General features: G+C 38.6%; 1 protein-coding gene across 1 annotated transcript; it reads right to left on the bottom strand.

Moving 5' to 3' along the window:
• Nucleotides 1-12,333: 12,333 nt before the first annotated feature.
• LOC127130899 (uncharacterized) lies at nucleotides 12,334-14,169 on the bottom strand. The gene is made up of 2 exons (XM_051059857.1): nucleotides 13,418-14,169; nucleotides 12,334-13,321 (listed from the first exon to the last, which is right to left on the bottom strand). Exons 1-2 carry the CDS (start codon nucleotides 14,167-14,169, stop codon nucleotides 12,334-12,336), a joined length of 1,740 nt encoding a protein of 579 aa, XP_050915814.1.
• Between the last annotated feature and the right edge of the window lie 2,502 nt (nucleotides 14,170-16,671).

Below are 16,671 nucleotides of genomic sequence, written 5' to 3'. Positions count from 1 at the left end.
GATTCAAGTGTCCAAGCTTCTTAAACCATAATTTAGTTTCTTCAAATTTGTATATTATACAGAATCGAGGGTGATTCACATCATAAGGTGGCTAGATATAGGAGTTGTCAATACATATAGACCCATTCATGAGTTGAGTATGTTATTTATCTGTATAATGCATTTTTCACTATCGAACTTAACGCTTAAATCTTGATCGCATACTTGAATGATGCTAATGATATTTGCAGTAAGACCATCAACTAAAAACACATCATTAAGACAAGGAAGATCAGGATAGTCCGACTAACCATTTCTAATAACTTTTCCCTTAGCAGCGTCACTAAGAGTAACATATATGTTTAAATAGGGTTAAATATTATTTAGATAGCTTCTTTCATCAATCATATGTCTTTAACATCCGCTATCAAAGTACCCATTTACTATTGATGAAGCTCTAAGAGAGGTGCAAGTCCTATTAGCTTGATTCTTAGGCTAGACATGCCAGATTTGGTGAGGATGCATGTCAATATTTACATTCCATTGGGGATATAGTTGTTTTTTATACAGGTTTTTACCATATAATTTATAGAAAAGGCTGAATGTTACCACGTCGACCACAGTGATGACATACGCAAGTGGGTATGACAAAAGTATTACTGTGTTGGTAATAATGTTCGGTTGGTTTTTGCGTCATCTTATTTGGCGTCTTGATTTCTAATTTATAAACAGGGGAGATAAACACAATTTTGATTTGGATAATTCTCTAGTATATCCAATTCCCATCATGTCCTTTGACAGTTTTCCCATACCTAAAATGTCATCAAGATTCTTAACTCCTCAATCCAGCATGCAAACAGATTTGGTCATTCCATCAAGTTTAGAATTGGGATGTTTAATTTCCTTATTCAAATAAGATATAGTTATCATGAGATGAGTTTTATCTTGAATTGGGGATTTAATTATTTCCTTTTTGTTATCAACAACTTGAGATTCTTCAGTCAATTTAAGATACAGAATCTTATAAGCTCCAACAAGAGCATTGCCAGATAAATCATCATCACTAACATTCCCATTATATTTTGGAAAAACATTACCATTCAATAACTTAGAATTAGAACTTTCTCTGAAATGAGTAGTAAATTCTACAACATTATTTCCATGATCATACTCACTTTCTTTTTCTGAATCAACATCTGAGAAAGTGGCATTATAGCCCTTTTTGTTTTCTAAGAAAATTTAGACATTTAGCCTGAATGTGTCCGAGATCTCCACATTCGTGACATTGGATTCCCTTTCCATTGTTCAGATTTTCTCCATATTTTCCTTTATGTTGAAAGTTACTATCTCTTAAGTTCTGATGTTGATTGTCTTTGACATTAGTAGAGACATTATTCTTAGATATTCCATTAAGTTTTCTCATGAATTTGCTAAAGTTCTTAGCAAGCAAGGAAATAGATTCAAATAGATTTTAATCAATGTCATTATTTGCTTGGTCTTCATAATCAACAATATTTGATTTGAATGCAACACTCTTAATCTTTTCTAAATTTTTTTATCAATGGCCATCTCAACGTGAGTAAGGATCCAATTAACTCATAAACTTTAATCTTAGAAAAATCTTGAGCTTCTTCAATGATTGTAACCTTCATATCAAATCTCTTGTGTAGAGGTCTTATAATTTTTCTTACAAGATTTTCATCAAATATCTTTTCACCTAGATCAAAGGAATTGATAGCAATGTCACAAAGTCGGACATTTAACTCAGATATAGTTTTGTCTTCATGCATTTTCAAAATTTGTGGTAAGAAGTTAAAGTCTTAACATACGAACTTTAGAGGTACCCTCATGAGCAACATCAAGTGTTTCCCATGCATCTTTAGAATTAGTGCAGTGGTTGATGATCCTGAAAATATTTTTTTAACTCCATTATAAATAGCATTAAGAGCACGAGAATTACCAAGAGCAACTTCATCTTCAACAAATGTTCAATCATTACTTCACATATACAAATTTATCTTCATTAGTGACCGTTGGAGGAGTTCATTAATTGATAATCACTTTCCAATTCTTGTTATCCATAAACTTAAGAAAAGTAACCATGTGATCTTTCTACTAGTCATAATTAGTGTCATCAAGAATTAAAGGATAATTAACAGATCCTCCTTCTTTGGTATTGTCCATCTTGAACAAAATATATATACCGTGGAATAGACCAAACAAAAATAGGGTGCCCGACATGATGCCAATTAAAATTATGTTCGATCAACGACAAGATGTCACACACACACAAATATATTTCCTCTCACTCGTCACTCAGACAGACACAACCAGACAAGCTTCCATATTTCCTCTCTTTCACAACTCTTAAACTTCAAGACTTAGCATCACTATCTTTCACTTTAGCATAACACAAGAACTTTAAATCTTCTAGATTTATGAGCCTTAAGATATCTTAAAGTTTATTGCCATCATTAGAGACTTCAGAGACCGAACCATCGGAGAATCTTCAAACAAAAACCTTTACATGAACATCATTGGATATCATGTGTTGACTTCAAAGATATGACTTAATCTTTAAGAGCATTTTAAAGAGGATAGATTGATTAAAAATCTTTAGCATTTTGACCATTTGATCTATCTTCATTAGATAAGGAAATCACTATATATCATTGGATATCATGTTTTGTCTTCATAAAAAAGAAATAGATGATTGCAAATTTGCTATTAATAAACTTCACCACTTTGGATCACCTTGACACTAGCCGCAAGCATATAGTTCCACATGTTGACTAGGATTTGTAGAGATGTTGATATCACTCAAGTTATTCTATTAGTTTGATTCTTAGGCTAGACATGCAATATTTATTGAGGATGTAGGTCAATCTTTACAATCCATTGGATATATAGTTGTTTTTTATGCAGGTTTTTACCATATAATTTATAGAAAAAGGCTTAATGTTACCACGTCGACCACAATGATGACATACACAAGTGGGTATGACAAAAGTATTAGTGTTTTAGTAATAATGTTCGTCTGGTTTTTGCATGAGTAAGGATCCATTTAACTCATAATCTTTCATCTTGGAATCATTTTTAGCTTTTTCAATGTCTATAACCTTCATATTAAATCTTAACATACGAACTTTAGAGGTACCCTCATGAGCAACATCAATTGTTTCCCATGCATCTTTAGAATAAGTGCAGGTGTTATGATCATGAAAATATTTTTTTTCAACTCCGTTATAAATAGCATTAAGAGCACGAGAATTACCAAGAGCAACTTCATTTTCAACAGTTGTCTAATCATTTTGATACTTCACATATAAAAATTATCTTCAACAGTGATTGTTGGAGGAGTCTATCCATTGATAATTCACTTTCCAAATCTTGTTATCCATAAACTTAAGAAAAGCAACCATGCGATCCTTCTACTAGTTATAATTAGTGTCATCAAGAATTAAAGGACAATTAAAAAATCCTCCTTCTTTGGTATTGTCCATCTTGAACAAAATATATACTCGGAAAGACACCAAACAAAAATATGGTGCCCGGTATGATGCCAATTAAAACTATGGTCGATCAGCGACAAGATGTCACACACATACATACACTGTTGATATAATGCATGCAACAATTAGGCGTGACAAAATGGGCCCGGCCCACTGGGCATGCCCATTTTGCCCGCACTTTAGTGGAGGGAGGGCCAAGGGTTTAGACCCAGACCCTTTAATGTGTCAACCTTGCCCCACCATATTTTCTTTGCGGGCACGGGTATTTACATAAACTTTTGCATTTTAAGGCTTAAAAGATGTCGTGCCAGTAGACTTTCCCCGCCCACCCTTACTTTTTTGTGGGGCGAACTGATCGGGAAAATAGCAAGTATACTATTTTTCCAATGTAGTAATAATAGGGATGTTTTCCAAAGATCGATCTCGAGGATTGTGCAACAATATAAGTGTAAATTGTTACTCAATTGAACAAAACAAACAGTTGGGGTTTTGTAAAAAAAGTCAATGTAAGAGAAAGTAATTCAGAATAAATCTTTTCACAGTTTATACTAATATGCCAAGAATGGTGTATGAATATCTCCTGCAATGACCCTTGAGGGTATATCTCCTTAATAATGCAAAATGTTTCAATTACCGGATCTTAAAATTGTTTCCCCCTAAGACCTCAGAGGGAAACCTTTGGTCATTCAATCTAATCTCTAAGTCCTTAGGCGACTATGATGAAACCAAGCAATTACAAATTAACAAGAATAAACCGATAAACATATGATATCCCTAGTCCTAGGTGATATCTACTATGGTTTCACTGTACAAAAACCTTAACAATTGCAACCCCTCTAATTGTTAACCATATAACAATCCTAATTTTTTTGATAAAGAAAGCATTACGAACATTGCACAGTGAAATTAACAACAAACATCATATATTAAGGAAATTATCAATTCAGAGTCATTACACGATCAATTCAGGGACACCTCCTGGCATTGGGGGGGGGGGGGGTTTAGCCTCTCATATTATTCAAATAAGATACAAAATAAAATTTAGACATTACAAAAGCATGGGAATTCAGTTGATCTTCAATCACATCCTCTTTTGAAAGACCTCCGTTCTTCGTTGTTCTTCACTGCTTCAATCTTTATCGTACCAAATCTGTAATCGTGAAAAGTCCTCTTCTCCGTATTCAAAAATATACTAAATAATTCTTGATCACTAATTTGATGTAGCAAAAGTCCAAAGTTCCCTACGGGATCATCCGTGCCAAAATACAGCAAAAACTAGAAAATGAGGTGTCCAAGCCAACACTGGCCGTGTCAGGCAACACGAAAGACCGTGTTGGCTGTTTGGCAACCAAGGCTTGACACGCCCCTTCCAGGGAGGCTGACACGGGCACCCGTGTCAGCTCCCTGTTTTATGCCCTTGGCTTTCCTCTCCTGACACGGGCCATGTTGGGCAACATGGGTGGCCGTGTCAGGGCTACTGTGTCATCCAATTTCCTCTTTCGACAGGCCCAGAACATCTGATTCCCTTGGCGATCCCTCTGGTATTCTTGCTTACACTTGAAACCAGCAAAACTACCACAAAGAGACATAAAATGGAGTATAACGACGCAAACCAAATATAATCAACAGATTGAAATGACAATGCAAAACATCTAATTTACTAAACAAAATGATGAACCAGGTAGACTAATGTGTTACCGACTTCGTGAAATCATGTCGAATGAGTGTCAGAAAACAAGTAGAATTGGAGACTAATCACAACCCCAAAATTATCTCATTGCTTGTCCTCAAGTGATGCTCGAGACATTAGGACGGTCACCCATAAATTCTGCATCCACAATGCTACTGTGATCTTTCGCGATTCCCTGTTCACTTTTCATTCACTATTTTACTCTTTCCCGACTTCCGACTTTCGCTACACTTCCACATTGACGTACCTTTTGGCCTGTATATTTTCACACTCTCACCAAATCTCTCAGGATCAAAGTGTTTTCACTCAAAAACAGAGCATGCAAAGTCAACTCTTAGGTTTGAATCACATATACCTTCATAACAAAAACACACAACACACACTATTCAAAGGTTTTTTGGGTTGTAGTGGGGCTAAGGTGCAAGGTGGGGAAACTTAACAAAACAAAAAGGGAAAAACTAGGGGTTCAGGCTCAGAGTCCATGTTGCTACCCTCGTAATCGTGTTCAATCTTTTAATTAGGAGGTTTTTCTTTTGAGGCACCATTCTTGTTAGGATTCATTGGCTCTTATTTTCTCTTCTTTTTATTGCTCTTTTGAGCATGCTTTTTGCCAACCTCAATTCTTCTAGATAAGTGCTTCATGATACTTCTCATAATTTTTTTTCATTTCTCTTTTTTTTTCTTTTGAAGTTTTGTACTTTTCTAAAAAAAAAAATCTGCACTTATCTACTTTTCATCGGTGTCCCAAAAATTTGATGAAACTCAAACTTAGGATTTTCCACAGATCCGAGGTAAACAACACTTATCTAAGCAAAGTATGGTAGTGTTTGGGCTTACGGTTATTTATAGTGGTTAAACAACAAACAAAAGGAAATATGGCTCGAATTGGGTGAACGAAGGGTAATAATGGCGGGTTGGCTGGAAAGGCTCAGGGTTAAAATAAAAAAAATGCCTCAGTGTATACATGTGTGTTATGAAATTCCAGCATCTCTTACGCAAACCCAAAGAGACAGAGACATACCTGGAAATCTCTCTTGATGATAAGTGTTTGGCCTTTTTGTAGTTCTCACCATGTTTGGTATAGCTTGCAGGCTTCCAAGATACCTCTCGATGTGATGTAGCTTCGTCTTCGCTTCGGTTACAGAGTATTCCTGAGTAGTCCAATGATAGAGAGTCGCGTTCGATTATTCAGATCAGCAACATCAACTTTCGGGGGTTTCCAGAAGAGCAAGTAGAGGAGTGTGTATTTCATCCAATCCCTCCAAGCCTCATTATTCATCTGGCATGAATGTCCTCTATCTGTAACACACAGAATACCATACAACTAATTACTTTAAACAAACATAATAAAATGCTGAAAATACTAAGAACAAAAATAATAAATAATAACCCCCCCCCCCCCACACACACACACACTTGAACCAAACATTGTCCATAATGTTTAATCCAAGATAGAGGGGAACTCACACAGGCTCACTGCGATGGAGGAAATTGCAACATCAGTCGTTGTATCATCGCATGCATCTCATCCATAAGAGTCCCTTGATGGGCTTTCTCTATGCCTTGGCGTGTTTGCTCCGCTCGGAGACCGTCGATCTCTGTCTGCATCCACGATTATTGGTCCGGTGTCACATATGACGACTCAGCACCTGGGTGCGTGGTGTCCTTTGGCGGAGCAACAAACTTCTCTTATTCCTGCACCTCTTCCTCTTGTTGGTCACCTGCAATAAATGGGTCAGTATTGTGCTCGTCCATATCGTCTTGGACGACACTCTCATATAGCCAATTGGTCGTGTTTGCAATGTTAATTCGGGCAGGGTCAGGAAGAGCCATAATAAACTGACCGGAACTCATTACAGCATAATAATCAGAAATTTGTTATATCATACCTTACTGAACCAATGTGTTCATGTACAGTTTATGCTTACCTGCCACTGGCGTCTCATTTAGTGCAGCAGGGTCATAGCCGAAATGGTGGGCAATCTGTGTGATTATGCCCCCTATGGAAATTCCCCCTTGGGTTGATCTCTCCACTCGACCTAGGTAATCCGCTACAAATGTTGCAACGCTTACAACAACTCGTTTTGCCATGGCAAACAGAAAGAAGAGCTCCCTCCGGGTAGCCACACCTGTGCTATCACCTCTACCAAAAAGCGTGAAAGCCAGTACCTTTTGAGCATACATGAAACAAGGGTTATGAATGCCAAATTGTTTTGCCCCTTTAGCAATATAATATGATCGTCCTGTAATGGCTAACCAGAAGGTCTTAGCATCAAAACTATCTGGTACGACTTCAGGGCCATACAGGGGTAGGCGGAGAATCTCACCCAGTTGCTCCACTGTCAACTCGTGGTCGACATTGTATAATCTGAAATTCATCGTTCCCCCAAAGTGCACCATTGTACCTGTCCATCCTTTTTTAAACTTGAACTCAATGGTGCTCAAGAATTCTAAAGTGATACGCTCATAAGTAGGCGCTTCACAATGCACAAATTCAAGCATATCGAGGACATGGAACATCCTATCTAATTCTTCCGACAGACCCAATTGAAATAAAGGATCAGAGCATAGGTACCTTGTCGGTGTTATCTTATGTTTAACATGAGAAAAGTATCATCGTTCGTGCTCCGGGATATCGAAGATTATATCGTGCGAATTTGGATGACGGATGGTCCATTTCCGAGGCCTCGATGATTCAGCTTATGTTTGCTTCCCTTTAGAATTTCGCTTCGGCGGCATGATTGATTCCTGCAACAAAAATTTATGACCCAAAAATAAAGTATGGAATAAGGAAAAACGATTATCGTGGCCTTGTAGAGGATGAAGAGTAAAGCAACTTTTGTGAAAGGTGTTGATGATTTGGACGGAGTAATGCGGCAAAGTAGTGAGCTTTTTGTTGGCGAGGTTATGGAGAACTTTGAAAAACAATGGAGGAAGGAGAAAGGTTTGGTGAAAATGGGAGAGAGAATGTGAGAAAATCATATTTAATGGGTTAATTGATGGTAAAATGAGTTTAAGTGGTGGAAAATCCGGGTGGGGTCCACATAATCTAAAAATCCAAAATTTGAAAAATATGATCGTTCAGCCTAACACGGGTCATGTCCCATGACACGGACGACCGTGTCAGGCCACTGGTTTTGGCCTTCACCTCTAGTAGAGCTAACACGGGCCGTGTCACATGACACGGGCGGCCCTGTCAGCCTACTAGAAAAATCAACCTCCTATGTGCCTTGCCTGACACAGGCCGTGTCATGTGACACGGGGCACCCGTGTCAGGGCCCTGTTTTTTCCAAAAAAATGACTTTTTTCTCTCCATTGCTCTGTTAGGCAACTGTCTTCTATGAGTTTGACTCAAACCTTTTCTTTTGTACTGTGCGATTTACCTGCGAACCTACAAATAAAAATTGGAAAGACACCAAACACTGAAATAATTAGAATAAAATTGTGTGGGTTGCCTCCCACGAAGTGTTGCATTTAACGTTGCATGGCTCGACGATCGTCTCTCTCATCCTCTGAGACGATCATTATCGATCAGACCATTTTCCTCCCCTTTGTAGTAGTGTTTCAACCTTTGTCTGTTTACCTTAAATGTATCCCCATTACTTGGATTATTAAGTTCTATTGCTCCATGGGGAAACACTCTATGAACCAAAAACGGACCCGACCACTTGGATTTCAACTTTCTTGGAAAAAGCTTTAATCTGGAGTTGAACAAGAGCACCAGTTGTCCCTCGACAAACTCCTTTCTCTGTAGCTTCTGATCATGCCATTTTTTTTGTCTTTTCCTTGTAGAGTTTAGCATTTTCATAGGCTTGATTCCTAAACTCCTATCACTCGTGGAGCTGAAGGATTCGGGATTCACCCGCTTTGGCAAGATCATAATTTAAGAATTTGGATGCCCAAAATGCTTTGTGCTCTAACTCTAGTGGCAAATGACAAGCTTTATCATAAACTAACTGATAGGGAGACATACCTATGGGCGTTTTGAATGTCGTTCTGTACGCCCATAGTGCATCTTCTAACTTTACTACCTAGTCTTTCCAAGATGCACATACAGTCTTTTCTAGTATTTGCTTTATCTGTCTGTTGGACATTTTGACCTGGCCACTCATTTGTGGGTGATACGGAGTGACGATATTGTGTTTAACATTATATTTCTTCAACAGATTCTCCATCAGTTTGTTCAAAAAGTGAGTACCTTCATTACTGATAAGTGCTCTCGGTACCCCAAATCTCGAAAAAATATTATTCTTTAGAAAGGTCACAACCACTTTAGAATCATTGGTGGGTAATGCCACCGCTGCCACCCACTTTGATACGTAGTCTACTGCCACCAAGATGTAATTCTTCCCAAATGACGGTGGAAACGGCCCCATGAAGTCTATTCCCCAGACATCAAACAATTCAACCTCCAGCATAACATTTTGCAACATTTGATTTCTGTTAGAAATGTTCCCCGTTCTTTGACATCTGTCGCATTCTTTGACGATGTATTGGGCATCTTTGAACAGTGTGGGCCAATATAGACCTGACTGAAGGACTTTAGCCACTATTCTGTCACCACTGAAGTGTCCTCCATAATCCGAGTCATGACAAGCTCTAAGTACATCCCTTTGTTCCTCCTCCGGAACGCATCTTCTGACCAACCCATTCACTCCTCTCTTGTATAGGAATGGGTCATCCCACAAGTAGAACCTGCAATCATGAATAAACTTTTTCTTTTTGTTAGAATTAAAATCGTTAGGGATTACACCCCTACCAAATAATTCGCGTAGTCTGCGAACTAAGGGATACCGATGACAACGAGGATATGTTCATCAGTGAACTCATCCTTTATCAGTCTCTTTTCTTTTGTTTCTTCAATTGTTGATATTCAGGATAAATTATCCACCATTGTGTTTTCACCCCCCCCCCTTTTGTCCCTAATCTCTACATCAAATTTTGGAGGAGTAGGATCCACCTGAGAAGCCTCGGCTTAGAGTCTTGTTTAGCAAACAAATATTTCAAAGCGGCATGGTCAGTATAAACGACAACCTTTGATCCTAACAAGTATTGCCTGAATTTTTCAAATGCATAAACCACGGCCAACAACTCTTTCTCAGTAGTTGCATAGTTCATCTGTGCAGGGTTCAACATATGACTAGCATAGTAAATGACATGTAGCAACTTCTCTCTTCGTTGTCCCAAGACTGCCCCTATAGAAATATCACTAGCATCACACATGATCTCAAACGGAAGAGACCAATCTAGGGCAATAATAATTGGTGCTGAAATCAACTTGTTCTTCAATGTCTCAAAGGTTGTGGTGCATTCTTTGTCGAACATAAACGCCTTATCCTTAACCAATAGAGTGGTCAGCGGTTTTGCGATTTTTGAGTAATCTCTTATGAACCTGCGGTAAAAACCCGTGTGTCCCAAGAAACTCCTGATACCCTTCTCATTAACAGAAGGTGGGAGCTTAGATATCACTTCCACCTTAGCTTGGTCAACCTCAATTCCCTTGTAGGAAATTTTGTGACCCAATATTATCCCTTCTCGCACCATGAAGTGACATTTCTCCCAGTTCAGAATTAAGTTTGTTTTCTGGCACCTGTCTAAAACAAGAGAGAGATTAGTTAAACAGTTATCAAATGAGGATCCAAAGAACGAAAAGTCATCCATTAACACTTCCATATACTGTTTAATCTTATCACTTAAGACCTACCCAATGCAATTTCAATCTTAAACTAAGACCAGAGTTCCTACTCACTCCCCCTCAATCACCACAGTGATTACAACCTTTAATTAGTTTAAAGTCAATGGCGAAGTTATACTTCAAACAACTCTTGATTGTGCTTAACAACTTTAATCAAGAAACACAACACTCACGCTTAAAAGCTTAGAGTGACACAACAAATACAACTCAATGAACACCCTAGTCCAATGCAATCATCTAGGTGATAGTTGCTTGGCTCACAAGTAAAATCTAATACAAGACACAAATAAAATACAACAGTGAAATATGATGATATAATGAATTCTTCACGCTTCAAACCCCTAAGTTGCTGAAAGTAGGATTGTCATCCTTTTATAATGCAGCACTTGGGCCTTGTACTTGTATTTCCTAAAATTAAGGTTAAGCAAGTTAACCTAATTTCCACATATTAGGGTGCTAACAAATAGGCTATATACTAGGCCTCTTAATTGTAGCTCAGTTGTTAGTTTCCTGGATTTTAGCTCAGCTGTTAGGTTCCTGAAAAATAGCCTGAGAAAAATACTGAAACAGAAAAACTAACTAGCCTACACTTTAGCATATGCTGTCAGGAATGAATGTCATAACATTCAGTTTGACGTCCAGAACATAGGCCATATGCTAGGTCTGTTATTCTCCTGAAAAACAGACTGAAATAAATACTGAACTGTAACAGAAAAACCAACCAGCCTATAATTCAGTATTTGCTGTCAAGGATGAATGTCATATCATTCAGTTTGACATTCAGACAATAGGCTATGTGCCAGGTCTGTTATTCTCCTAAAAAATAGACTGAAATAAATACTGAGCTATAACAGAAAAACCAACTATTCTATAGTTTAGTATCTGCTATCAGGGATGAATGTCATAAACTCCAGTTTGACATTCAGTAATCATGTATTAGCTAATCCTGCAGCATACTACTCAAGCATGTCATGACATCAGTCAAGACATCAAAGTACAATTAGTGTTTTAAAACAAAATGCAGCCAATCAAAAACATCTACAAACTCCCCCTTTGGCAAATTTTTGCCTAAAACAACTTGGCATCACAATAGAGTTCACAGCAGCGGAAAACACACATCCAAGCAGAGAATTAAATTAGCTAATACACTCAGCACACATAGAAGTTGAACAGCAACACACTCAGCACACATAGAAGTTGAGCAACAACACACTCAGCACACATAGAAGTTGAACAGCAACACACTCAGCACACATAGAAGTTAAAAACTTCAAACAACAGCATAACCTCTGGTAGAGGACCTTCAACTTCAAATAAATTTGTTCAAATAAATCTGTTGTCCTAGGGTACATGTGTTACTCCCCCTTTTTGTCAAAAATGTTGCCAAAGCAACACTTAATATTACAGACCAAAACAAGATAAAATTACACACAATTTTCAGAAACACAGGAAATGATCTAGTTATCTGACTCATAGTCAGCATCATCATCTGTGCCATCCTCAGGACTGACATCTGCTTCTCCCTCTTCACCTTGTCTTTCATCTCCTTCTGCAGCAGCAGCAGTTTCACCAAGCACATCCCCTTCAGTCATCTCCAAATTGAGAATTAATTTTTCCAAATTGAGCTTCCTTGCCTCTAACTCCTTGCACGTTTCTTTGAGCATTGCAATGACATCAACTTTACCTGGTTGATTGCATACACTTGATGTCTCACCTGTTGCCATGGCAATGTCAGGAACATGCCTACCTAGGAACAGTTTATGATTTAGGGACAAAGGGCTATCTCTTCTCTTCACAGAATCATTCTCTGTTAATATGTTTGGAAATTGATTCAACACAATACCACAGATGAGGGAAGGAAAGGCTATAGGCCCCTTCACACTGAAGCTTCCTGCATGCTTCAAAGTTTGATCAAAAATATAGGATCCATAGTCAAAATTGGCTTTGGTTCCAACAACATATATGAACTTTCCAAGCATTACAACAATTGTAGATTTATGATTGGTGGGCACCCAATTATTAGCTCCAATTTTGTGCAGCATTGCATACTTGACACTCAGTTTGCTGGCCACCAACTTACCTTTGAGGGGCCACTTCCTTACTTGATTAGCAGTGATGACTTGACAAATTTTGTTGTCAGTCACCTCAAGTTCAGGTTGAGCTACATCAGGCCTTCCCAAATACATGTTGATCACTGAGGGAGAGAAATGTACACACTTGCCTCGCACATACACTTTTCTGAATTCTTTAGACTTTCCATTAGCACATTCTTCAGACACATTGACAATAAATTCCTTTACTAACATCTCATAGCACTTTGAGAACTGAGTCATAGTCTTCATTAAACCTGCCTCTTGAATAAGGTCCATAATCTCCTTACATTCCAGGACATTCTGAGCCAATTCCCTTTCCAAAGCCAGCATCTTCTGATAAACATATTTCCACCTATTTACACTTGAAGAAAAATGGAACGATATGTTGTCAATTAGTACCTCAGGGACACTAGCTGCAAGCTTGCTAGTGGTTGGCTTCTTCTTTGACAGAGTGTCAGGGACATCACATGGAACATCTGAGTCAGACTCAACAACAACAGACTTGGTCTTCTTTTTCTTGGGCACCCCTTTGCTCCAAGATTTTGTTGGACCATGAACTTTCCTCTTGAGGGAACTCTCTACCACCTTTGGATTGGGAGAGGTTGGCACATCAATCTTCTTTTTGGGGGACCTTTGAGCCACTATTTTCTTTTCTCTCTTAGTCCTAGCCCTTTTGGCTATGCTAGGGACAACTGAGGACAACAACTCATTATCAGAAAATTCCTCCAGGTCTACTGTTTCAGCTTCACAGTTAGGATTGTCACTGACATCATGAGTGACACGGACTTCCTCACCACCCACATTATCTAAGGGTTTGTCAATATTTGACCCCTTATGAGCATCAGTTTGCTCAGCGTCATCAGAGACATTCTTTCCTAAAGAGGTTGTATTTTCTTGATAAGCAACATTATCAGGTACAATAGTGTTTAAGGGAATGGAAACCCCAAGGACCTTATGATTACCAGACAGTATTCCAGTCACCATAGTTGCAATGGCATTGTGAACATACCTGGAACCTTCTCTGGTTTGTTCATCAAGAGCGATTGTTGAGGAGAAGCCTGATACAATTTCTTTAGGTCTTCTTGTATGTGAGGTATTCGCAGAGTCGGCAACAGGATCTTCCCTGTTAGGGTTGCATGATTCAGAGCTAGAGGAATCAAACATGTTCTTGGAGGAAGATGAGTTAGATTGTTGCGACATGATGAATATCTTAGAGGCGAAATGAAAAGTTTCTTTGAGAGAAAGCTTGCGTGACTGAAAGTTGAAACGATGGAAGAGGTAACGCTTGTTGCACGAGCAATATCTATTATTTGTTGACCAATCAGAGCAAACTCTCAAATGTTTAATAATTTGAATTATTAAACAGGAAATAACTAACATCATTAGTTGCTATAATTCCTCAGAAGGACATATTCCCACTTTGCCCCTTAAGTTTTCAAACTGAGTAGCATCCAATGTCATGACATTCTGAGTGACATTATACTCAGTATGCATCTGTTTCATCCATACCAGTTGGGAACAACTGCTACCAGATGCTATGTACTTAGCTTCTGTAGTGGATAATGATACACAATTCTGTTTCTCCCTTGCAACTACACCATTTTGATGAGGACTAATAGGTGAGGACAACTCATGACTTTCAATCTGCATAGGTCCCATTAAGTCCATGGGCAAAAGTTCCAGAGTTTTGGATGTTTTTGGATGTCCAATCTTGGGATGTGACATTTTGGTTAGCTTGCCCACCTGACATTTTCCACAGACTTTTCTTTCATCCATAAGCAGATTTGGGATTCCTCTAACTGCTTCCCTGAATATGATCTTCTTCATTCCTCTTAAATGAAGATGTCCAAGTCGTCTATGCCACAGCCTCACCTCCTGATCTTCCTTGGCTAAGGAGTACATTGAGGAGTAGTTTGAGACTTTAGGTTCCCATAGATAACAGTTATCTTTGGATCTAGATCCTCTCATAACTTCCTGATTATCTCCATTCATCACAACACATACTTCCTTAGTGAACTGAACATAGAAACCTTGATCACATAGTTGGCTTATATTGATGAGATTAGCAGTTAGTCCTTTTACTAACAACACATTATTCAGTTCTGGAACTCCAGGACTGTTCAGCTTACCAACACCTTTGATTTTTCCTTTAGCTCCATCACCAAAGGTCACATAACTGGTAGTATGAGGTTGTATATCCACCAATAAGTTCTCCATACCAGTCATATGTCTTGAGCAACCACTATCAAAGTACCAGTCTTCTCTAGTAGATGCCCTTAGGGCTGTCTGAGCTAATCTAGCAACCCATTGTTGATTCTTGATGAGGGCATTATGCTTAGATGCCTTCTGCCTAGGTCTGACTTGAGGGGTATGGTTAGGATAACCATGCAACCTGTAACAGAAGGGTTTTATGTGACCAAATCTACCACAGTAGTGACATCTCCATCTCTGCAATTTCTTCTTCTGATGGTTACTCCTCCTGTTTCCCTGATGTTGTGACATTGGTTGTGACTTCTGCTTGATTTTCTGAACTTCGACCTTTGAGCTTTTGAGTTCAGGTGAGGATTTCTTAACAAAGCCTAAACCAGACATGGTTCCTGATTTCTGTCCCACCTTTAGAATCTCTTCTAAGGTGTCAGTTCCTTTATTCAGCATTCTGATGGATTTTGTCATTTGATCTAGCTTAGAGGTCAACAAGGTTATCTCACCATTTAGACCATCTATGACTGTCAGATGCTTCTTTTTCTCAGCTTCCAGCTCCTTGATGAGTTTCTTCTGCTTTTCTCCTTGTATACACACTTCTGCACTTTTGACACATAGCTCTTTATATGAAGAAGCAAGTTCATCAAATGTAAGTTCATCTCCACTTGAGTCATCATCAGAGGCACAAACACTAGTTAGTGCAGTGACATGTTTAGCAGATTCTCCTTCAGATTCACTCTCAGAGTCTCCTTCAGACCAGGTGACAGATAGTCCCTTCTTTTGCATCTTGAGGAAGGTAGGGCATTCAACTCTAATGTGACCAAAACCTTTACATCCATGGCACTGGATTCCCTTGCCTTGGTTGACCTTTTCTTCAGATTTTGATCTTCTACTGATGTCAGATGAAGAGTTCTTGACATTTGGTCTGCCCTTTTGATCAACCTTCTTTATGAACTTGTTGATCTGTCTTCCAAGCATGGCTATAGCTTCTGATATGCTTTCATCACCTCCAATATTTCCTTCTTCTGAATCCTCTTCAGTATTTGATACAAAAGCTATGCTTTTGTTTTTCTTTTCAACATTCTCACACAAGCCCATTTCAAAGGTTTAGAGAGAACCAATAAGCTCATCAACCTTCATATGGCAGATATCTTGAGCCTCGTCTATAGCAGTGACTTTCATGGCAAATCTCTTGGGCAATGATCTGAGAATCTTTCTTACAAGTTTTTCTTCAGACATTTTCTCTCCTAAGCCACCAGAAGTGTTGGCAATTTCAAGAATATTCATGTGGAAGTCATGAATAGTCTCATCCTCTTTCATCCTCAGATTTTCAAACTTGGTAGTCAGCATCTGAAGTTTAGACATCCTCACCTTGGAGGTACCTTCATGAGTTGTTTTGAGAGTATCCCACACTTCTTTAGTCAGCTCACAGTGATGCACCAGTCTGAAGATGTTCTTATTTATCCCATTGAATAGTGCATTCAAGGCCTTAGAGGTTCC

This window comes from Lathyrus oleraceus, chromosome 3, assembly GCF_024323335.1.
Source record: "Lathyrus oleraceus cultivar Zhongwan6 chromosome 3, CAAS_Psat_ZW6_1.0, whole genome shotgun sequence".
Classification (NCBI taxonomy): Eukaryota; Viridiplantae; Streptophyta; class Magnoliopsida; order Fabales; family Fabaceae; genus Lathyrus; species Lathyrus oleraceus.
Note: the sequence above shows the minus strand (reverse complement) of the source record. Positions and strands in the feature narration are given on the sequence as shown.